Consider the following 25,419-nt stretch of genomic DNA (forward strand, 5'->3'; position numbering starts at 1 on the left):
AAGAAAAGCCCCTCGCATACGGACCTACTGCCACCCCCTGCGGTTCACTGTCGTCTCTGTGCAGCTCAGTCGTCTAAAATGAATTCATTCCAAATTAACTGATAATATCTGAGAGTGTATTTTTAATTTCTGCTCGACGTTTTACTGTATCCAGAACGCTGCAATCAGCAAAAAGGAAACAACCGCTGCAGGAGATAAATAAAACATGTAAAATCTTTTCAGTTCATCTCACTAACTCCTTTTTTCCCGACACCAAATGGCTTCCAGCTAACATCTGATTTATGAAGCTCAGAATAATTAACCACGATCATAATACCCATTGCATATTGACTCTTGTCGCTGCGTGTATTGACGTCTGTGTAAACCTCACAATAGTCGACGTTTGACCAGCGTTCCTCAATAAATAGTGGAAATGAAGCTTGGGAGGTCAGGGAAACAGTAACTCCCCTGGATTGATTTCCAATAATCTGGTCATTGCCCGTCTGATCCGCGGGATGCGGGCTATGGGGAGTTGTCAGCTGCTGTCATGCTGGCTGTTGCCTGGTGACCGCTGTGGAGATAATAGCAGTTAATGAGATATTAACCCCGAATGAGGAAGAAGATAGAAAGTGATGAGCGCTTCGTGGAAAGACTAAAGGCAGGATTCGTCGATGAATGACTCCGGCCTGATCAATATTTTTCTGTTATTCAGTGTCGGTAACAAGCAGCGATCCCGTCCCTCTGAGACCGAGGAGGTAAATCCAATTTCTCACACAGCCCGCCGCAGACATTAGAACATGCGTTTACAGAGATTAAAGCACACGCACTTCACCAAAACACATACAAACAGAAGAAAATATAGATACACACACCTACACGCATGCACAGAAACAGACAGCCATGGCTGGACGGCGTGCTCATTGTCCAGCTGGTTAGGATGCAAGCAGGCGATCGTGCCCCCCAGGTCAGAGGTCAACTTCATCCCAGACGCCTGACCTCATCCACCAAAGGTTGATCTCTCTGGGCCAGGAGTGTGTGCGTGTGTGTGTGTTTGAGAGAGGGAGGATGTTGAGGGTGGAAGAAGGAGGGAGGAATTTGGTGGACAATAGGGTGAGAAGTGAAATATAGTGTCAATTGTGTAATCTAAAAATTGGTGTGTGATTTGAGGAGCAGCAGGAGCGACAGCAGAGGATGGCAGGTTGGAGGGTGCTCCTGTAATCATGAGGCGCTGATGATGAGACAGAAAGTGATTGAAATGAGAAAAAAGAAAAATTAGAGGCAAAACAAAAGACAAGCTGAGGGAATCTGGCCCAAAGAAAATGATGACAGATTGCAGCTGTTTTCTTTCTTCCTCAGTGATTAGCCTCCTCTTCCTCCTCAGTTTCGCTTCGCTATCATTTCTTCCTCCTCCTTTGCTTTTTATTCTCCCTCCTTTTGCTCCTCTGTTCCTCCATCTCCTCGTCTCCCAGGCTTTTTTTGGTGAATTATCAGCTGACCTTGACTCGTGACCAACATGTCATGCACACAGACACATGCAGGAACACACATCCAGGCACACACAAGCTAAGCTCACCCACACGTGCTCGCAGACTCTCCTCTGAGCAGCACATTCATGTCGCCATCGACACACTCACACACACTCACACTCACACTCACACTCACACACAGAGCTTTTAAAACCAAATGCAGCAAGTTCCCTGACATGCATCAGATCATTTTGACTGTGAGGGAGACATTTAATTTTGGAGTTACATGAATGGTCATAATTTTCAAATTTATTTCTGAATTTTACAGTGACGATAAAAGAAATCTCCAAATGTTTGTACAGTGAAATGTGATTGAGCACAGTGCACGCCATAACTCAAATGCTGTGACTAGATTCAACCACGATTTCTTGAATATTTGCACCCTCCACGGCCTGAAGGAAACTACCAAAAAACAAGTGAAATTGGGGGTTTGCTGTGGTTAATTGGTTTTTGCTCTGAGCAATTTTATGGTACAGTTTGAATAGTTTGAGGGAAATGGCTTTGCTGCACGGGCGGATGTGCACGCGTGCAGAATGAATGAAAGTTTAAACCTTATTTTCAGTCAGATTACCTCCCTAAGTCGTTGTCCAGACAGTTGCAGGATTGAGAACATTGCTTGACTCGTAATGTAATTTATTTGATTTATCGTGTATCTGTAAACGCACCAGCTCTTAATTGGGTACATTTATACTTATACCATTCAAGGAGTGGTGCTGTTGCAGATATCGCGTCCAAAATCACTTTATGCCTTCAAAAGATTGAACAATGCAGAGAAAAGCCGTGTCTGTAGCTTGTTCTCTGCATGTTTAGTCTGTAACTGTGTACAAAATGACTGATTCACAAGTGTCCGTAAGAGTCAGAGAGATGCAGAAAATTTCCAAAGATTCGTCGTCTGTCATGTTTTAAGTTGTCTCTGTAATAACTTCTGTTTTTAAACCTGTTATTTTCATTTATTCTGTCTCTTAAACTGTAACTTTCCAGACTCAAAAGGCTTTCTGTTTGCCGGTCTTTTCCCTCGAATGGAAACACTCAGATCATCATCAGCCTCGAATGAATCAAGTTCAAGGTTTTTACTCATTCTCACAATTTTCCCATTATGCTTTTTTATTATGTTTGCAGCACATAACCACAATCAAAGGATGGCGCCGGCGAGCGGCCTCCTCCCTCGACTCCCAGCGAGTCCTTGCACACCAATCTCGTCATCCCAGAGGTTCAAAGATGAAGGTGAGTGGGTGGGAGGAGGAGGAGGAGGACGGCAGAGGAGGGGATGCAGGATGAAAGCAGGGTGGAAATACGCCTGGCCGAGCACTTGTGTTTCCATCCCTCCCCTTCACCCCTCCTCTCCTCCCCAAAAACATTCTTTTCCTTCTTCCAGCTCTCGTTCACCCCCTAATCCTTCGCTACTCCACTGCATATGTTTCCTAATCCGGAGTGTGTGGGAGGCCCATGAACCCCCGCTCCTCCTCCTCACCCACCTCCACCCTCGCCTTTCTCTTGGTGGCTGTAATGCTGTAACCTGCTTCCATTCGTCTTTCTTTTCGCCCTGTTCTGCCTCTCTGTCTTTCTTCCTGCAGCTCTTATCGTTAGACAGCAGCGTGAACCAGCTCGCCCCCACCCAACGCCCTCTCCTCCTCCCCTCCTCTGATTTCTGGAGTCTTTTTTTTTTCCTTTTCTGCTGGTTTGGTTTTAGTTAATTTCTTGCACATTTTGTTCATTCATTTTCTCACCAAAATCCTAACACAGTTTATCCAGTTTACCCAGATCTGAACCTTAAAAACAGCCCTGAAACTTCATGGTTAGACGGTGATGGACACACAGAGTGTTATAAAACTTGTTGTGGCCGTCACTTAACGTCAACTTTAAAATATACTTTCTTTTCCAGGATATCAAACTCGTGCGCCCTCTTCTATTTTCTCACCGCTTGATTATTTTCCACTGGTTTCTCTGCCGCTCATTCATCCTTTTTTTTTCCTCCCGCTAGCTGTCTTATTTTCTCTCAGGTGATTTCGTTCTCTCTCCTCTCCCTCATTTCAGCTGCTCTTGTAACACACACGCACACACACACACACACACACACACACACACAGAGCAGCTTTTTGTCCTGCTTCTTCTCTTGCTTTACCCCATTACTGAATAGTATTCCTGGAGCCTTTTGTAGAGCTTTGTATAGGCACATGCCAAGTCAAGTTATTTCAGAGCGGTTTCAATGGAATTACCCCCCAAAATAATCTCCCTCTGCCGCCCCCCCCCCCCCCCCCCCCCCAAAAAAAGGTAGAAAAGGACAGAGAATAAAAGAGAATAATGTAAAATGAACCAGCACCCTTGACACAGAATAAGCCTGTAGTTCCACACTAGAGAACATGAGAATATCAAAAGATCAGAGAGTCTACATATTAAAGAAGCACCGAGGAATCTGGATATGAATTGTGGGTAAAGGCAGGGAGCAAAGCCACCTGAGCTCAGTTTGCACTGCTTTTTTTATTTTCATATGAGCAGTTGTTCACTTTAAAGCTTAAATAAACAGATTTTAGTCCTAAAATAAGGAAACAAGGCTCAGTCAACGTCAACACTGCCACAACAGTTGAGATATTTTGACGACCACGATGCCTGTTGCAGTGAAATGCATTGAAAGTCATAAGTGGCGTGGAGGTCAAGGGTCACAGCAGCGGCGTTCCCGGATGATGTTTGACAAACAGGACAAGTGTGCCGCTCGTATGATTGTATATCAGCATCTGACTGTTGAATGTGTGTGTACAGGACATCCAGGTGTGTGTGTGAGTGTACATGTAACTACTGCGTATCCACCAGGAAGTAAACGTGTACTTGTATGTGTGTATCTGCAACTGTTCTGTACATGTGTGCAGGCGCTCGACCCGCCTTCAGGCATTCACATGTGTTTCTATGCGCGCGTGTGTTCATCAATACACATATATATCCGCGTGTGAGTGCGTGTCAGTGCCAAGTGTCATATCGATAGGTTAATAGCTGCGGTGTCAGATTCAGTAACTCTCTGATTAGTTGACAGTTCACTAATCCACACACCATCCTGAGTTATTGGCCCGGCCCATTGATTTCCAGCCTGCCAGCCAAGCCAGGAGGAGCTCAGGGGTCGTAAGAGAGCCTGCCGCTATTGATTGGCCCCAGATCAACCCCACCACCGCCTCCCCACAACACACCAAACCCAACTGCAGTCCTACGGCGTGCAGCCTCACCACGCCGTCGGATAGCTTCCTCTGCACTTCTATGGCTCTCCTCTCGCTCGCCCGTCTTCCTCCTAGTGCACCGCTGAGTATATTTGTGTCATGTTGTGGTGTCATCCCCGTCAGTCAGCTTTTTTTACAGTGAAATATTTTTATTGACAGATTTTATGAGTTGTGGGAGGCATCTAACAAAACTGCTCCTCTCCCGCTCTCTCCCTCTCTAGCTGCTCTGCCCCACTGTCAATACTTTCATATCCTTTCATATCTCCATCAGCACTTTAAAGTGATACTCCTCCCAAAATCTTTCCGTATCAAACACCCTCGCCGTCCGCCGACTTGAAAGGTGCCTGTAAAACATTTGTAGTTTTCATTCTTCGCAGAGAAAGCTGCTTTAAATTGTCAGTTATTTTGGATTTGGATGGTGTCGTGTTTCACCGAGGAGCCAAAAAATAAAATCTTGATGTTATTAAAAATTGAATGTTTAGGATTTAATATACAGCTGCTGAAAGTGCAAATTATTATTATTATTATTAATAACAGCCTTTCAAGTGCTCATAATTCAGTGTTTAATTTTCAAAAGATTTAGAGTTTTCGGATGTGGAGAATCACTGTAAGAGGACTGTCCTCTACGCTTCCTCTGAATAACGTGACTGGCAGACTCCCGTCCAGGCTCATTGTGTTGGAGTGGTCTGCATGCACCTGGGAGTTGTGTTATCAGGGGCAAGAGCTCCTTTCAGGCTTTCCCGTGGCAAATTTGTCCCAGGTCACTTAAGAGCCATTCACAGATATCTGTGAATTGGTGTCTCATCCAGATCAGCAAACCCTGAACCTCTTCCTGGAATCAGGCAGTGGAAGGGTTTCTCGCTGGCAAGCACTCGATGGCCGTGATTGTATGAAAAGGGGAAGGATGGTGGGCAGGAAGGCCTCGGGAGGTAGCGGCAGAGTCAGGGGACCTGTCAGACGCCCAGAGAGCGGTGAATAGTGTGGTTCAGTGACAGCGGTAATGTGGCTCTGCTGAGCGTGACCTGCAGGCCTATGAACAGTGGGTCGCCCCCTTCTGGTTGGGAGCGAGTGGCTGTTCCAGTGAAGCCCGGTTAGCCAAAAATGGATGGATGATTGACAAGGTGGTTTACATTTTTATCATCAGCTTTCATGAGCAGGGCTGAAACTCCGTCCAGCTAATCACTGTAGACTGGTTACATCCTCTGATATGACTGTGATCTGCATTTGTCTCACTGTGTTCGTCTTCCTCTGAATTCGATTCTTCCTCCTCTTTGTCCGACGTGTCTACAGGTGATTCTGAGCGGCCCGGTGTCGAAGGTGAGCTGAGAGATGGAGCGACGGATGGATTGGAAGCTGCAACTTTCCGGCCGGTTTACGGGGTAGATGCATTTAATTCTGCTGATCCGTTCGTGTTATCCGTTATCTTCCTCTTGACGTTCCCAACATGCCTCGTATTATTTCACCCGTCTCTTTTTCTTTCTTCCCTCCGCTCCCTCCATCTCTCCTCGCCCTCTGTGTAAGCATTGGGGTGGGGTGGTGGTGGGGGGCTGTTAAACATTTTTCTTCCTTCTTAATTGTTTTGACTTGCGCCATTGGCATCCCGATTAGGCCCCATTGATTTCCCACTGCTAAGTGCATTGATTTCTACATTTCTCATTGATCCCCGCTTCTAAATCTACCCACACACACGCTCTGTGTCTGTCTCCCTCTTTCTCTCCATGAACACCACGCGGGCCAAGTATGAACGTGTGTGTGTGTGTGTGCGTGCGTGCGTGTGTGCGTGTGTGTGTGTGTGTGTGAGACAGGCAGGTAGAGAGTAAAAAAAGATGCAGAGAAAAGAGATTTGAGAGTTTAGTCAATGGTGTTTATGTTTTACAAGAAAAGGGATTAGAAGGTTTGTGTGAGTAACAGGCACACCTCACAGACGTGTGTGTGTGTGTGTGTGTGTGTGTGTGTGTGTGTGTGTGTGTGTGTGTGTGTGTGTGTGTGTGTGTGTGTGTGTGTGTGTGAGATGAAGAAAAATTCTTCAGGAGTCTTTGGTGGATTTCATTTTCCATAATTTAAGTGATCTTTTAAACTCCTTGCCTCTCATACAACAAACACAGCTGAGCAATAACCTCGTGGTATCACTTGCAGTATTTTTTTGGTCAGACAGCAAAGTTTTAAAGAATTCTGTGTAAATTTTGCGAGTTCTTCAGGAAAATTTAGATGCTTTAAAATGTTGAACACGTTGAATATAATGGCTGCTGCTCTGTGACATTTCAGTGAAAGACAACGTTTGAAACACACTTTCACTTCGGATTTTTGTAATATTTTCTGCAGCTCTGTCTTCTTATCATTCTTGGACACACACACATGCGCACACAAACACACACACACACACACACACACACACACACACACACACACACACACACACACACGCTCTTTCCTCTTGATCGTATTCCATGGTGTACAGGAGAGCTGGGTCTGATCCTCTCAGTGTTTAAGGCTCTCATCTCCCCCCATGTCTGCAACACACACACACACATATGAACACACACACACACACGTAGACACATGCACACACACACTCTCTAGGCTGCATGGTCTGGCAAGCTCCATCCATGTCATTGGCATTACCTCGAACCTTGATGGTGCATTTGTGCTAAGCTAAGCTGTTTGGGCCTCTCTGAGCACGAGGACCAGAGGCTGTGTGTGTGTGTGTGTGTGTGTGTGTGTGTGTGTGTGTGTGTGTGCGTGTGCGTGTGCGTGTGTGTGTGTGTGTCAGACTTTTCGTGCATTCATGCATGTTATGGTGCGTTTGCATGTACGTGAATATCTTGCATGAGTGTGCTGCTCTTGTGTTTCCGTGCTTTCTTGCGTGTTACGGTGCACTTTCACATGTGTGCTGCAAAGCGATAAATTCATGTGCGTGTGCCGGCGTGCGAGTCGGTGTGTGTTTATCTGCATACATGTGTGTGGATTACGAGATTGTGTGTGAACCTGATAGCGAGAATGACAGCAAAAAGGCGATATTGCGCCCGCTGCCCCTCCTTCACTTCAGGGCTGTCTTACGTTTTACATCTTAAATCCATTACAACCAATCCAGGATGAAATGGGATGCAGAACATGTGTGAAATACGAACACTGGGAAATTCACAGAAGGAAAAATGTCTTCAAAGTCCAAAAAAAAAAAAAAAGATTATGCGTGAAATAAAAGAATTCACATGAAAATAATCCCTACGAAGACGCGAACACGGGAAGACATCCAGCGAGCGAAAATGCTTATTCACAAACCAATTTTCACACTAACTGTTATTTCCAGAGCACTCGAGGTCGAGCCGAGCTCTTGAGCTGTAAGCAAGAGCATTGATCTGCCTCAATGATCGTATCAAGGTGGCGTATCGACAGCATCGTGTTTTACTCCTTTCTGTGTTTGTCCTCCGCGGCATTAAGAGGAATAATGGATATGTAGGAGAGGTATTGGCAGGGCCCGGACCGGCCTATTGACAACCTGTCAGCATTGATTACTTAGTCAGGCCGCAAGAGGGAAGGGAGAGAGACATAGGCAGAAAATGAGAGGGACAGAAAGAGAGAGAGAGATGCTGAAAATAGATAAAATGTCAGAAGCTAAAAATAATGTGTGTGTAGAGCGTGTGTGTGAGTATTTATTAAGGTCACATGAATGATTCCTTCTTTGTGTGTTTGTGCAAGAGTGTGCATCTAAATGTGTGTGTGTGTGTTTTAATGTAACACCAAAGCAATAATTCTCTCTTTCTCAGTGTGTGTGCGTGTGTGTGTGAATATTTTAGTGTTTATTAAGCCCCATGTTACAGCCATGTAATGATTCTCCCCTCTCTTGCGCTATCTCTCATTGTGCGTGTGTGTGTGTGTGTGTGGCTAGCTACAGCAGCAGCGGAGGGGTAGGCGGTGATATAATTGTAAGCTGGTATTGATTGGTCCCCTCTTGTTATTGATGAGGGAGAATTTAATTCAACCAACTCGTTTGTCAACATGACACTGCCATTTAACAATGAACTCTCTCTCTCACACATACACACACACACACACACACACACACACACACACACACACACAGGCAGAGCAGACAGAGAGTAATAAGATCTAATATATTTCCTGTAGAGAGAAGGATGCGTTCACTCACTCAGATTTGGGTTTTATTGATACGTGTTTGTATTTTTAGCTTCATACAGTGAAGCTTAATGTGATGCTGTAATTATAAACAAACTTTCATCTTTTGATTTTATCCTGTTTAAGTCAGAGACAAAGCTGTGTGTGTCGTTGAATCAACTGACTGATTTTATCAGAAATGTCAATTAAATTTAAAAAAAAAAATTGAATATTGTCATAAATAGTACAACAGTTGCAGCTGCAGGGATTCAGAAACAACAGGTTTGGTTTGAAAGGTAAGAATCCATTCATAGCGCTGGCTGTGTGTGTGTGTGTGTGTGTGAGACTTATCAGAAGTCCACTACGGTCTATAAACCCACGATATCAGACAAAGCAACCGCCGCAGCAGGTTGCAGAGTAGTTCTAAAAGCGTAGATATTACAGAAGGGAAGAAGAACATATTGCTATTGATGAGGCCCACCGTGCGCCATATTCTTCACCTCTCCTTCAAATCCACACACACCTCCCTCCCCTCCTGCGATGGACGCACAAAACACACTATATTCTACAAGAAATAATTGCTTTTGTCTGGAAGGAGTTTGGATCAGGGCTCCTCTGCGCTCACCCTCATGTGGAGAGAGGGGGGCTCTTGAGGGACAACCGGTCGCTTCTTTATATGGCCTCTCCTCTCCCTCCTCCTCCCCTTTCTTTTTCCTCCTTTTCTGGCTCGTCGGACTCACGGATGTCATCTGTCAATGGGGAGTGGGCTTTTTTATGGGGGGGCCTCCTCAGTGGTGTGACGTGTGTCTGTGCATAGATGACATCAAAAGCTGCAGCGGCTAACAGAAACGCTCTGAATCGTAGGACATGGGCTCAAGACGAAGGACGAGTACTGTAGTAGAAGCCACAGAGACCACAGCAGTGGTGGTTGTAGTCACAGTAATAGTACCAGTAGAAATAACAGCATTAGTAGCATTTGCAGTATTAACTCTAGAAACAGTAGTAATATAAAAGTGCTTATAGTATTTCTAAAAGAATAGTAGTCCTTGGAGTGGAGGTCAGAGCAGCAGTAGTCGTGATATTAGTACTAATTGCAATAAAAGATAGCGTAGCATAGTAGTGCTAATGTTACTGCTATTAATAGTGGAAACAGTAGTATTAGAAATACAAGTTATACAAGTGCTTGTACTAGCGTAGTGGTAGGTGGAGTAGAAGCCACAGCAGCAGTAATAGTCAAAGTATTGCAACTAATTTTAGCAGTTACAGGGGTAAAACTAGCAGTACTGCTATTGATACTAGAAGCAGTAGTAATCCAAACGTGGTTGTAGTATTTCTTATAGAGGCGTGATGGTGGTTATAGTAGTGGTAGTAGCAGCTGTATAAACACTAAAAGCTGCTGTAGTAGTTGTAGGAGTAGTATCAGCCATACAGGAAGTAATAGTAGTAATAGTACTAGTTTTAGTAGAGGGGTTATTTGTTCTCTTAGCAAGGGCGCCTTAGTAAAAATACAGACCATAATATATGTAGTATCTGCATTATTTGCCGTATATAGCAGTGGCTATAGTAGTCTAAATAGCAGTGGTAGTAATACTAGTTGTAGCAACACTAGAGATGATTTAAGTACTTTATCTCAGTGGTAGCAGCAGTACAGCTGTGGAGAAGTGATACCATCTGCTGCAGTAGTACCACACGCAGTACTGGGAGTACAAGTGATAGTATGAGTACTGCAGCTGTAAAAGCAGTGGATGTGTGTGCTTGTGATGACGTTTATTCGTGCAGTACATGGTTTATATTTGACGTTTTCTTTCTCTCCCTGCATGGACATTAGCATCGGCGAAGAGCCTCGGGCCTTTCCATATATGAGGGCCATAATTGATCGATAACTTATTAACAGCTCAGTCCCACCTCGGAGTGAATGCAGAGAGGGAGCGGGAGAGGTGTGTGAGCTTTGGTCGATTTTCTTTTATTGACTGCGATATTTAGCGTATGGATTTTTCTATTTGAAAAAATCTATGCTGGCGATAATCTGGAGTGTAAATGCGCAGCGCAGGCTGGGGCGGCGCGTCTGACGGACGGGTGGAGTCGTCTAAACTGTGGAGAGGAGAGATGATGGCCAGACCTTTCCTCGGGCACCCCCACCCACCCACACACACACACACACACACACTCTCACTCTCTCTCTCTCTCTCTCTCTCTCTCTCTCTCTCTCTCACACACACACACACACACACACACACACACACAGACTGAAACCTTCTCCTCGACCCTTGAACGTGCAATTTAGATTCAGTTCAAATGACATTTTACGCATATTTTACGCACACGCGTTCGAAGCCTTCCCGCGCTCAGCTAATCACTAATTTAACACCCAGCTCTGCAGGCTTTGATTATTCACCTCTGCGTGGAAAAAAATACATTAGCAGAGTGCTGCAGGTGACCTTGCATAGGCCAGAGCCACGTACATTTATATGAGAGAGGCAGAGAGGGAGAGAGATCCTCCTGCTGAAATATACATCAAAGGTTCTCCCCCTTTGAATTCATGTCCGCACATTGTGAAGAGGCGATCGATTTTTCGGAGGCCGGCGGTGATGTGATTATTGGCTTCATTATAATGAAGTAATCAGAAGATCAATTGGCTGGATCTGTGCTCGTCTTGTACGGGATTATAGTGGTCAGGAAGAGGGCGAGAGAGCGAGTGTGTGTGTGTGTGCAGAGGAGGTCTATGTTTGAAATCACTAGTAATTCAACATACTCTGGGAGAATAAATCCTTTTTTTATTAAATGGATTTTAGCATGTACACAGTCTTTTAAATTGGTTCCTGTGATATTAATCGTGTGCCTCCGTATGCAACTTCAACACAGATCAGACACGAGAAACGTTTCCGTAAATGTTCAAATGTGTGCAATAAGGGAAAGTGGGGTAGTGTGTATGCTTGTGTATATGTGTGGGTGTGTTGGGGTGAGGGGGGAGAGAGGGGAGGGAAGGAAGGGGGGGGGGGGTAAAAAAAAAAGGGGGAGGGGGGCTGGGTATCTCTGTCTGTCTCCCGGCCGGAGCGCTTCGCCGTGCCAGAGTGCGTTCAGGCTGCGCGGTGTCGGACCGAAACCACCGGGGTTCCCAAAATAAACAGAGGGGACGCCGATACGCGCACACTCACACGTAGGATACACACACACAGAGAGGCTGAAGAGAGAGGAGTGAGAGACATACACACCGGCGGATGGCGGAGCAGAGCCAAAGAAAAGACTGAACAGCGTAAAAAGAAAAGGGGCACCGCTTTCCCCACCTCTTTTTGCTGCCTTTGCTTGCGCGTCAGTGGAGGAGGAAAGGAGAGGGCAGGTGTACTTATTGATATGGATTTATTCATTTATTTATCTATTGATTTTGCTTTAATTAGTGACCCGCGGTAGAGAAAGAGGGAAAGAGGGAAACAACGAGGGGAGGAGAGGGAGGAGCGAAAGTCAGACAGGAGGTGCCTGCGTAGCCTTACTTTATTATTTGATTATTTCTATCTTTAACCAAATAATGCTTTTGCGTTTTATTATTGTGTCGCTTTGAGTGCGTGTATTCTTCAGCAGACCAGCCAGCTACTAACCAAATCTTTACGAGAACCAAAAAAAGAAGCAACTCCAGTCTTACACGGACACTTTTTCCATTTGTGTGTACCGAGGATTCACCGGTGGACAGCGCTTGTTTGAGACTTTTCATGACAGCGCAGCGACCTAAACCAAAGCAAACCCCGCCGAGGAGGACAGACAGAGACACAGAGCCGCTGCGATCTTTACGCACAGCTGTCTGGACACAATAAATGGAGTCTAATTGTGCATTCTGCGTTACATTCAATGGAGAGCGGCCGAGAGAGGAGCACCAACTCCACTAGATGAAGTGCGACGGTTACAGCCTCACTGTCCAGCCACCCGCAGCCTGCGTCGGTCTGTATGGATGACCACTGGTAGCTTTATTTTTCTCCCAAAGCCGAACAGTCGTCGCTGCGCGCCCTGCACATCCCTGTGTGTACGCGTGTGTGTGTGCGTGTGTGTGTGCGTGCGTGGCTGAGTGCGTGCCGGACGAGTTGACTCCGAGGAGACGCAAGTAAGGGGACCGTGATATCCGTGTGTATCCCAGAGCCACACACATCTAAAAACCGAGCGATGTGAATCCGCTGAGGCGCAGTCTCGATCATCCACGACAGAAGAAGCCAAATCCTGAGTGTGTTTTTCAGACCATCCGGGCTTCCTTACAAACGGCTGTCCACAAACCGGGAAAAGCATACGAAGAAAGGCCAAAGAACGACGGAAGGACGACGGATCAGAAAAGAAGAAAAGTGAGACTAAAATAAAAAACAACGACCCCCAGGTCGACAGAGGACCATGTTTGTCCCCCTGCCGGTCCCCTTCGTCTTTCAGAGAACAGCGTCCGACTTCAGCGCCTGGAGACTCAAGTCCTCGCTGGCTCCGCGGTCCAGCCCCGGTAAGACGCTTTCCTCCCGGTGCTTTTACCTCCACTGTGCACCTACACAAAGAAGAAAACCCGGTTCTTATCTTTAGTGTCAGATCTGTTAATTTCACTCCGCTATTGATCTTTAATTCTGCTCAGAAAAGGCGATTTTCTTCCCTCAGTTTCACCTTAAATTTAACTAACGGCCCGACAAATTAAGGACAAACATTAAATGGCTTTTATGTACAGAATTTTAAACCTCTCTATATTTTGCTTAATACACAACATTCAGCTCACAACAAGCATTTTTCCATATATGAAAGTTATTTTGCAGCTGCACCTGAACCTTAATGTGTGACAGTCTTCAGGTTTAATTTCTGTAAGAAAACAAATCTGAAAAGGTGTTTTTGGATCCTTTCATTTCTGTAAAATTCAATTCAACTCGTATCCTGAGTTGCTGATAATTTTATTCTGCTTTGTTTGAAATTATGCGAACAAAAGTCAAACTGCCTTCAAAGTTAAATTTCTGGACTCACTTGTTTGAAGGAAAAAGAGACGAGTCAACAGCCGAAAGACATTTTCCATCACCGCTTTTTCTCTTCGTCTCCGCTAATAGAAATGAACTGAGGTGATCAATAAGGAAGCAGAGAGTTTAATTAAAATACTTACTTGCATATAAATCCAAAATGTAGAAGCCAAATTTGGATGCATGAATATTTGGCTCATTAGCATCCATCAGAGCGTCACAGAGGCGCCACACTCGCTCCTCATCTTCCCCTCTTTCATTCAGGCCAATCTATCCATCTCAACCTCCATCCCATCTGCCTCCTCTCCTCGCTCCTCTCCTCGCCTTCAGTATTTCTCCGTCAGGTTTGGGGGGAATATTCATGGTCATCTATCGATCAGAGTGTATTGATCTCTGACTGGGGCCACATTGGGAAAACAGGAGTCCAGTCAAGTTGGCTGAGGGAGAAAGTTTGGCTTCACTGGAGATGACGTGAGAGGGGAAAAGAACAGAGGGACATTTGGTAAACGGCTGCAATTCAAATGGTTTTAATAATATTAAGTGTTGATATTTATCACTAAAACACACATGTCCTTTCTACCTTACTCTGTAGTAAAACTCCAATATTTCTAATATAATATCATTAAAGCGACTTGTAGTGAGTTTGTCAATCAATAGTACTTACTGTAACGACCTTATCGTGCCTTTATGCCATGCTTTAATACCCTATGATCACTGTAATATTGCTTCAGCGTCTTGCAGTGTGGTCAGTAATGGCGGTGCTCTTTATGGTATTTTTTCCACCTCCTGTGGCGTCACAGTAATGTTCCTGTGGTATGTGCTCAGCAGCATGTTCTCAAATTCATAATTCTCCTGCAGTAAAAGATTCAGCTGTGGAATTTAAAGAGTTTTCTCACAAATGAGCTGAAACAGAAATGAGAAAATAAAATCTGAGTATGCTGGGTTTTTGTGTGTGTTCGTACACAGTGCCAGAGGTCAGAGTTCAGCTCAGTTTTTCTGAACACCTGTGGAAGTTTTTAAACTGCGTGTGCGCTGAGGCGCGTCCACACGTTCAGGCGAGCTTCTCGGAAGGTGACGGCTCCCCTTCCTTCGTCCCCGCCACCTTAATCTATCCGGGCGGAAATTTCAAATGACAGACCGGGGGGGTGGGGGGGTAGGTGTGTACGCCGAGCCGTGCGGGGGTAATTCAGGCTATCACCTTAAGTGGGTGTCAGGAGGAGAAAAACGGTGGAGGTTTTAATGAGAGCTGCTCCTGGAGGCTCTGACAGGCGACATATAACTGCTGGCTTCTGGTTTGGGGGGTGGGGTCGGTTTCTCTGTTGGTCCTTTAAGAAATTAAAGTAAAAGACGCGGCGAGGGAACAAGGAGGAGAGGTGGAGGCCGGGTCCGAGGGAATGAATGGACGATTGAATGAATAACAGAATGAGCGAGTGCATAAATGAATAATGAATGAATGAGAAGGTGAAAGTGTCAGAGAGCAAATTATCAAATCACTGGAAGAATCAATCGGCTGAAAGCTTAAATAAACACAATGATTGATCATCATTTGATGATCAGTGCGCAGTCCGAAAGGATGAATACATGAATATGTGGATTCATGAATCAGGAAGTTTTTAACAAATGAGCAGAAAAAAAATAAATGAGTGAGACAGAAGTCTTTTTCCTCATGTCCCTGCTTTTTTCATTGAAACATGTTGGTGTGATAAGCAGCCAACACACGAGAGAAATAAAGCTGGTGGGAGAGCGAAGGCCACCGCTCATCCCTCATTTCCCCTCTGTTCTCCTTCGTCTTTCGTCCTTAATCTCACAAGAGACAGAACCTCAGAATCCTCTGTTCCTCATTCTCCCTCATTTCTGTGAAGTATTCACTTCTCCAGCCTCTCCAGTAAAATGCAAACTCTCCTCTCTGTCTCGGTGTCCCTCTCTCTGTCTCCCTCTCGTTCCCTGTGGACGGGGAGGTTGTTGAATTGGATTTGGCCGGGCCCCATAAGCCACTTTAGCTAAGTCTGTTACCCACAATTCTCTGTCTCTCTCTGATCTGCGCCTTTGACCAAGGTGTGCATGTGTGCGTCTGTGCGACTGCCTGCACCTGTGAGCGTGAGCGCAAGGTGTGTGTGCGCGCGCATGTGTGTCCACATGTGGGTGTGTTTGCGTCAGTGTGAGCAAAGACGGGGTGTCAAAAGTCTAAGATGAGGTGAGTGAGGTTCAGTGGAGGGGGAGGGAGGAGAGGTCCTAAACAGCAGACGCTAGCAGACAGTGGTTTTACAGTGGATCTAAACTGAGGGCTTATGGGTTTTTTGTCAGCTCGACTCTTTAACACTACAGTGTTGAGACCGCTGGCCTCAGCTCAGCGGGGCCTGAGTCACATCGCCAGAGTAAAACGCTTTTAAAACAGTCGCTGGATTGAATCTGTTATCGGACATTGGAGATATTTCTGAAGCGTTTTATTTCTTTTAAATTTAAAGGCCCAGCGTTATATTGCTGTAAATAAATAGTTGGTTTGAAGACAGAAAACCGTCTCCTGCCATTAAGTCCATGGGATGGATCGCTTTATTAACTGCGAACACTGAAGTCCAGATGAAAATCCATTAGTCTGAGTTTTACTGTTTTAATGTCCTGTGACAGTCTAAATGCTGTTGCTGTTAGAAGCTCCATCTGCTAATGGAAATATTATTACATGCATGAAAATGGAAAAGCTCAATATCTGCAGAAATTTGAAGCATTGTAAGTGTCAGAATAAAAAAACCTTGACACTTGTTCGCTCTGAAATTCACCATTATTAAACCAGCTGACCGTGCAGCCATGTGATAGCAAACGTTATTACACTCAGTGGGTCCTTTAACTCGTTAAGGAGCAGCAGAAACCCATCAGCTCAGACGTGCTCGCTGAATAAAAGCCTTTTTAAAGATATTCAGGCTTATTTTTTTCTTCCTTTTCTTGCATCACACCTCTACAATCAAAAGTCTACACGCTGATTTTTAAGACCAGTAGCAACTGAGCGCGTTTGCTGTGTTTATGTTGATTTTTGTTGCATTTATTTTTTACTTATTTTTAAAATTGAAGCTTGATAATTGAGATTCGTCCCAATATTGGCTAACACAGTATGGCTGCAGCTAAGAGGGCTCCAGTGGGATCATTTGAGGTTTTAATTTGTCACCCTGTTTAGTTTCTGTGCTGAATCCCACCGAGCGGCAGGGACTGACTGTGTGTGTTTGAGGATGAACCCTGACACCTCGTCTAGGTTTACTGTGGTCATAAACCAGCAGGAAGAGAAAGAGAAGGAGAGCAGAAACCACATCCTTTGTCCAAAAGCGTCCCCCCTCATTGAATTCTTTCTTGTTTTGTGGTTATTAATACACTCGCACGGACACAGATGGACTGCTGAAGAGCGGTGAAGAGCCTGATGCTCCGCGGTTCGTTTCGAGCGTCAGATCTTTGCCACGAAGGCTCACAAAGCTTGTGTTTTGTGCAGCTCAGAGATCTGACCAGACGGTCTCCTCTGCTGTGCGGTTTTCAGAGGGCAGGCAGGGCGGAGAGGGACCTGTAGCTGCCGCTGCTCTGTCCCTGCTCTGCACCACAACAAAGGAAATCTAAATGCTCTTTTATTTTATGTACACTGCTGTAAAATCCTCAAGGGCCACTGTGGCCCATATAAAACTGAGAGCTGTCAAATTCGCAGAGAGAGGGCACGTGCTGGATTGAGAGGGATGGTTTATTTATGTTGGCTGCTCTGAGAGGCCTGTTTCCCGAGCTGTGGCTATTCAGCACCGTGTTGACTTTGGTCTCTGCTCCAACCTTTTCTCTCCTAATGTCTGCTTTTCTACTCCGTTTACATCTTTACGCAGAAAAGCATGTGAGTGACGAAAAGTCAGGATGATACACTATCAAACAGAAAGCTGTGTGAAACGTATTTCTTCCAGATGGGATTTATGAATACATAATAAATAAGAAAACAGGGAAATCTGATGATCGTTAAATCAAAATGATCCCAACAAGATAAGTGAAAGCAAAAAGGCAGAGTGTGTGCTGTTCTACGCTATTTTATTCTATTGTTTAACAACAGTGCAGAGAAACTTTTATTGTCGAGTTCAAAGCATAAACCTCCTGCCCACACTCACACACACACACACACACACACACACACACACACACACACACGCACACACACACACACACACACACACACACAAAGTGCGCCGTGCTGCTCGATAACTACCTCCTCTCCTACCCAGGATGTTCACCTCGCCGTGTTGTCTGGGCCACAACAGACTGGGCCTGAGCAAAGACCCCTGTGCCTGGATTAATTGGCTGCGTGCGTGTGTGTGTAGGTGTGTGTGTCTGTGTGTGTGTGAATGGGCAGTGTGTGTTAGCAAGTATATGTGTTTGTGCAAGGAAGTTTGGGAATTTGTTGAGGATGGAGCAGCAATTCGTTATGTGTCTGCATATGTATGTATGTGTGTGTGCGTGTGAGCATATGTAAGAAGTATGTGTGAAAGAGACGTGTGTGTTAGCAGGAATTGCTGTGTGTGTGTGTGTGTGTGTGTGTGTGTGTGTGTGTGTGTGTGTGTGTGTGTGTGTGTGTGTGTGTGTGTGTGTGTGTGTGTGTGTGTGTGTGTGTGTATGCATGAAGCTAGCAGTCCTGTGTGTGAGCAGGCAGACAGGTGGACGATTCAATAATTGCACGTTGAGGTCAGTTATGGATCCGTCCGGCGTGTGTGGTTTATCTGGAAACCACAAGCAGCTCATAGCTGCCCATTGTGTGAGTGGTTTTAACCTTCCACCAGTATTGATCAGCCAGCATTGACTACTCTCCCGCCACCCCATTTGTGTTTGTGTGTGTGTGTTTGTTGATACGTGTGCGTCAGAATTCGTGGCTCTAACGTGTGTGTGTGTGTGGGTGGACTCAGTGTGTGTGAATGTGTGTGGTGACGTGAACGAACGCCGTGGATGTGTAGGAATTTGAGGGATGTGAGGACACCTGCTTCTGCGTGCGTGTGTGTGTGTGCGTGCATGGATCAGATTTTAAAAGGGGCAGCGTTGTTGGTGAGTCCCGGTGCTAACGTGATTGCGAATGACAAAGCGTCCAGGCGGGTTTGTTAGCTCCATAATGGGGAATCAATAGACACAACACAGATGTCAATACAACATGCTTTATTGCGTTAAGCTGCCTCACCCCCACCCAGGGCTCTGCGCACACACATACACACACACAGTCTATACCAGGACGTACATATCAGCTGTAGCTGCTGTCTGAAACACATGCATGCAGATAATAATGCATTTGCACATCACACACACGCATACATACATGCATACATGCACGCTGACTGGTGTCGCTGTCAAACCAGGTCGTACACGTTGCCTCCATCACACACACACACTCTTTTGACAGCTGCATTATGTATTCATGTGCCTCACCTTCACACTGTTTCACACAGTATGTGCCGTGCACAGACACTTGGAAAGGTTTCTGCGCCATCACGCCTTTAGCAAACGTTTGTTGCTTCACGTGAACGACAGATCGTATCGAGCAGGTCGTCAGTGAGGCTTTTTAAACACACGTTGTTCTGTAGTGTTCCTTCACTACGTTTCCCAGAGGTCACACCGAGTGAACGTTGTGATCAGTGCTTTGTCATCTCTTTCCGTGTGTTTCCTGACGTTTGAGCTCACTGTACGTTCGGCGAACTCCAACATAGACAATAAGTTTGTCGAGGCGAGTGTGCGGGTATTATTGATGCACAGCAGCAGAATAGATCTGTGTTTTATTCTGTACATTACCTTCACACAAACCCGTGCATGCAGGAACATGAACGCACACACACACACACGCAGACCTTTTGTCTTTGTTTCACATAGATGCTAAAAGTCATTTCACACCATGGACACTTCCTGCTGTGCACATATGAAATAAAAATCCCCCCACAGCCAAACACGGTCACCTGAACTCTGCTTCCCCTTTTCTGCTTGTCCGTGTGTCGGTCTATCCAACCAGCTCAAACTGTCATTGTTACCGTGGAAACATTCATAGGCCATTAGACACACATATAGAAGGAAAGGAGCCCAGGTAAACACCGTCCTCCTCCACACATACACGCATGCACGCATGCACGCACCCTCCATTGGACAGTCATCTTCGTCTTGCGCTCTTGATGGTCACAAAGACCATTAAGGGCTAAATTGGTTGTGCTCAGGCTATATTTGCCTGCCCAGTGTGTCTCGCTCTCTTTGAGTTTGTAATCGCCAATCATATGTAAGAGTGTGTGTGTGTGTGTGTGTGTGTGTGTGTGTGTGTGTGTGTGTGTGTGTGTGTTAGTGTGTGTCTGTGAGTACATTTCAGGTATGTCATGGGTACTCGTGTACTTACTGAGTACTTGTTTTTGCTGTGTGTGTGTGTATGTGTGTGTGTGTGTGTGTGTGTGTGTGTGTGTGTGTGTGTGTGTGTGTGTGTGTGTGTGTGTGTGTGTGTGTGTGTGTGTGTGTGTGTGTGAAAATTGGTGTCTCCCTGATGGCTCATCTCAGTACTTGGGTGTGTGTGTGTGTGTGTGTGTGTGTGTGTGTGTGTGTGTGTGTGTGTGTGTGTGTGTGTGTGTGTGTGTGTGTGTGTACAGGCCAGTGACTGTTTTACACCCTCGCTAAATAATGAATCCGGGCACAGCAGGGGACCTTTTTTGGTTTAACACCAATGCGCACCCCTAATCGAATGCACTCAGCGTGTGCTGCCCCTTTGTCCGACAAGGTGTCCATCGATAGGCTTTCACCTCAGCGCACATAAACGCCATAAAGAAGCCCGTGCCTATTCATTCGTCTCATAGCTCACATTCCTTCTCTTCACGCTCCTCTCCATCCCTCCTTTCACTCCCTCCATCACTCTAATTCCCCGCCTTGGCCCGGCGTGCCACTGGGTTTGTTCGGCTGGAAGAAGCGAAGGTTGAATGAAAAGAGAACATGAGGGTGAGAGCGAGCGAGAAAGGCCTGAAGGCTGTTCAGCTGATTAGCGGCTGGTCTGAGGTCAGGGCTGCTGCTCACCTTCTAATTAAGCAGAATAATTAGCTTTCACACTGTACTCGAATCAGGGGCGTGTGTGTGTGTTTCTGTCAGGTTGAGTGTCTTTAGCACCCGTTGTGTTTTACTTAGCTTATTATAGCTTACATTATAGCTAACATATAGCTAATTTAAGGGGTTTCAAGCCTTTGGATCGAGTGCTAAAGGAGCAGAAATGTTTAAAAACCAAAAGGCAGAGTGAAGACTCGACTGCTTAAACGCTCATATTTTCTGGTAAATTGGTTTCTTGACCACACATGCCCTCAGGACTGAGAATTAAGACTTCAGCATCACTTTTTAGGGCTGAAAAATATATAATCGTCTTATTCTCTTAATCCCAGACCCAGATCGCGGCTAGTATGTAAGCTGTATGTCCAAGACCCATCTGTCCACCAGCTTTCATAGAAAAACGTTGGTCAGTTTTTGAAGCATTTGGCCGCCAGGAAGACAAAGCAACTGTCCGACCAATGGGACAGTAAATACATTTCAGGCTGTGTGCTGAAGCACAGTTTCTCCTGTTACATTTGTGAAGATGTGCTGGTGCTAGATCTTCTTGTGAGTGATTTGCTGTGACTTTTCCAGGGCTCACACATTCCCATGCACTGTACTGCATACATAATGAATACAAATCTGTATTTCAACAAGTCGTTTTAGTGTGTGTGATCTCCAGCAGGTGTGTGTGATCATCGGTTAGCCAGTGTCTTCCTCTGCCTGCTGCTGGTGTGTGTGATACAGAAGTGCTGGTCTTTTGTGCCCAGCTGATGGCAGTGATCTTGTTCCCATGCTTACATGAATAGAGAGAACAGGGCTTAGGAAAAGCTCCTGTCCTCCTTCACAGGTCTCTGACATAATGAAGCCAGCGTGTGATCTCCGCACATCCTTTCTGTGGAAGCGTGAGTAAGCTCGTCTTGATGTGCGCTTCTGCTGTCTCAAAGCTTTCGGACTTTTTTATAGAGATTAAAATGACAAGGCCGTGGATAAGCAGAGCGTTGTGTTTCTGCGAGTGTGTGCGCGCCTGTGTGTGTGTGTGTGGTTGAGTACACTTTCCTCACTGAGTGTTTGCATGTTTATGTGCGCCACTGTAATGTAATCTCGCCGTTTGCTTCGCCGTGGGGACGTTTTATGCCCGCCAACATAGTTTGTATTGAATAAACCGCACACAGAGAGCCAACACGTGTCCTTTGTGCAGCCCTTTTGCATGTCTGCAAGTGTGTGTGTGCGTGTGTGTTTCTAAGCAATATGAATCCCTGCAGCCAACAATGCGTTTCTTCCCGCCGCTGATACATTTAGCTAATAAAGTCGGATGACAAAAGTGGGGTTAGTTAGATTGGATTCCACCTCTTTTGTCTCCTCTCTCCACCCTTCCATCCCCTTGGCTGGTGGTCAGCGCTGTTTTGGGGAGTAGAGGGGAGATTTAGACCCCCCAATTTAATTTAGCGGACAAGAGTTATGGTAATGAATGTGGGGCAGAGAGAAGGGGGCGTGTGAGGAGAGGGGAGGATAGATCGGGAGGAGGGGTGGGGTCCCCATTTACCTCAGGAACACATCCTCTCCTTCCTCCCCCTGACCCCTCCTTCCTTCCCTTCAGCCTGTCTTATTGAGGCACCAGCGGTGACTGTGAGGGGTTTTTAGTGGAAAACGTAATATCATGCAGGATGGGGGTGTGTGTGTGGGGGGGGGTGCTGTATGTATGCACAGAGACAGAAGTAAAGTGACAACAATAGAGGATGGAGAGAGAGGAGGGGTCCAGGGGGTGGACAGGCGCTGGGTCCGGCCCTTTTTAATAAATCTGAGTGCTCTGGTTAGTGCTTCAATCTGCTGTACTCAACTAACCTCCTACCCACATTGCACACACACACACACACACACACTCAAATGCATACATGCACTTACTCCCTATGACTCATTTTCACCCACATATGCTGTCGCCAGACTACAAGCTCAAGGGCTTTTAGAAGGTGTTTTCGGTGAACTGTGCAGCTGGTGCTGCTCCCAGATGTGCTGTCCAACAGATGTGGGCACACAAGTATGAAAAACAGAAATATTACTTTTTGGTATTTGTTGATTTTAACATTAATTTGGATTTCTATTTTTTTTCTTTTGAACTTTGTTGACGTCTTCTTGGCTGCCTCCGCTGGCAGCACGCTGCAGAAAGTTAAGTACTGTAGATTTGCAATTTCAAGGAGCAGAACGAGCTAATGCAGTGACAGAGAGCGAGCTGTGCTGGGTGGGCTGCATGGACTGCATCTAATTCATGCCATGCAATGAATCCAATTTGGATGCTCTTTGGGAGCCTGGTGAGTTAAGGCAAAAAATCCATGCAAACGCACTAGAAAACAGCTGCTGGCTATGTACCTTTCTGGATCCATTTTGTTGTTTGATGGCGTAATTTTCTTATTCGTTATAGATAACTGGTCCAGTACGGATGGCATGATGTCACGTTGAGTCATCTCCAGCAGCTCCAGTGGAGCCTGATAGTAGAAAATATTTCACCTGTCTGAGGCATCGACAGTAAACATCAGGTTTTGGTCTCAGACGCTCAGATGGAGGGAGTGAGGGCCTCTTTGTGGACCCACCATTTTGTACCATTGCAGAGTGCAGTCCTCAATAACATGTTGCAGTAGTCACAAGATGGGGGGGGGGGTGCTTTTGCATAAGGGGTTCAAGTCTCTCTGGACTGGAAACACTGCTGGTGTTCATATGACACATGAAACTGACACTGAAACCCACCAAGTTCAGGCCCATTCTCCAGCTGCTGTCAGACGGCACTCTGGGAAAATGCATGAAGAAATCGCAAACCAACGTAGTGGCTGGTTGAGGGAAAGCAGGAAAATTACACCACTTCATCATGTAATAACTCCCGAAACTCCACTGTAAATCAAGTCGCTCGCATGTAAAACTGCATACAGCGTTTACTCAGGTGAGATATCAGTTCAAGCATTATTGATAGCGTGCATACATGTACCTGCAACCATGCGTCTCTAACTATGAATCAAAACACAGCAGGTTAGCTAGCATCCAAAAGGTTACTGGTTCAGTGTGGGCTGCTGGCAGCATACTGGTTCAGTGTGGGCTGCTGGCAGCATACTGAGGCTTAAAGCTGCTAAATGCATGCGACACTTTGACGTTGAAATTCATTGAGGAAGTTGTTATGAAGTAATCTGAAACAAACCCCCGTTAAAAGCCGACACGTCGCCAAACGCTGTTTTTTCTCCGCCGCTCTGCATGATTTAAAGTATCTTAGTCAGCCTGTGAAGTTGTGACCCCCCCCCCCAGCCGCTCAGAGGTCCGCCGTCCTCACGAGCAGTTTTGAACACATAATCGTCTTCATACTCCGTGACTCCAATCTCTCCCACATACAGTACACACACATTTACTACATCAGATAAAGGAGAGAAAAACTCTTTTTTTTCTTCCTCTTTTTTCTCTCCTCCCAGCTCTCCTGCTTATCACTGCCCCCCCTCCTCTCTTCTTTTTTATCCTCTTTTATTATCCTCTGCTTTTTTTTCCTTCAGCAGAGGAGTGCTCAGTCCAGAAATGAAATTAATCTGTTGTACTACACCCCTCCCTCCTTCCTCCTTCCTCCCTCCTCCTCCTCTTCGTCTTTCTCCCTGCTTTTCCCTCCTCCTCCCGCATCTCAATCTCATTCTCTCTTTGCTCTGTGGGGAGGATTGGACTCGTCACTTTAACCTCTTCATATTGGATATGAATCTGTTAGCCCGCCTGCCCCTCTCTCTAACACTCCCCACCTCAATCCACATAGTTCATGCACACACAGGGAAGTGCATCTACACAAACACACACACACACAAAGGCACTGTCACACTTATTTACGCACATGCACGCACACACGCACGCACGCTGAGGTGAACGTAAGCACGCACAGACACTGCACTCACTCACACTTCATTCCACACACATATCTAAACAAATCTTTCGACAAATCCCAATCCTCACGCACGCACACACACGTGTTGACATCTCTGACAAACGATCCTCCGGCGGGTTTCTCCCGGTGCTTCAATCAAAGCCATTGATATGAATCTGGGCTGTTTTCTCCATACTGGCAGCAGCAGCAATATACCAGCTGTACTTTTTAGCAGCTACACATCTTTCATCAGGGCCTGTGCCTGGAAAATAGCTGTTTACAGCCACCCCCACCCCCCTTTTATTCTTGCCACTTCTACATAGAGACAGGCGATATTGCTGGATTTTAGCTTTGGCCTTGGCTGAACCACCCTGCCTTATTAGTGCGGATATCGAATGAATGAGAGAGGCTCCATACTTCATATGAAAAAGGGAGGCAGGGAGAGGAGGGGAGGGGAGGGAGGCAGAAATGGGGGATGAGGGAGAGAAATGTGGGGAGTGAGCGAGGTTCTCCTTAATGGTTCCCCCTAGGGGTTTTAGCGGCCGTGCGAGCTGGTGCAGCCACATACAGTCATAGCAGCGAAATAGGACAGGTGAAGATCCTCTCTCCTCCTCCTCTCTAAAGAGTGGTATGAATATGGTAAATCCGCTGTCCGCTTGGCGGCATGATTCTCTCCCAGAAAATGGCCCTGTGTCTGTGTCCCTCGGGGGTATAAGCTAAGGAGATTC

General features: G+C 45.9%; 1 protein-coding gene across 1 annotated transcript in view; it reads left to right on the forward strand.

Annotated features, from left to right (window-relative positions):
• The first annotated feature begins 13,175 nt into the window (after positions 1–13,175).
• pou2f2a (POU class 2 homeobox 2a) overlaps positions 13,176–25,419 on the forward strand; it is a 52,107-nt gene continuing 39,863 nt past the window's right edge. Inside the window, 1 exon segment of the mRNA XM_070984685.1 lies at positions 13,176–13,289. Coding sequence (XP_070840786.1) covers positions 13,190–13,289 — 100 coding nt within the window. The 5' untranslated portion in view covers positions 13,176–13,189.

The sequence above is a fragment of the Chaetodon trifascialis genome, chromosome 17 (genome assembly GCF_039877785.1).
Source record: "Chaetodon trifascialis isolate fChaTrf1 chromosome 17, fChaTrf1.hap1, whole genome shotgun sequence".
NCBI classification, from domain to species: domain Eukaryota; kingdom Metazoa; phylum Chordata; class Actinopteri; order Chaetodontiformes; family Chaetodontidae; genus Chaetodon; species Chaetodon trifascialis.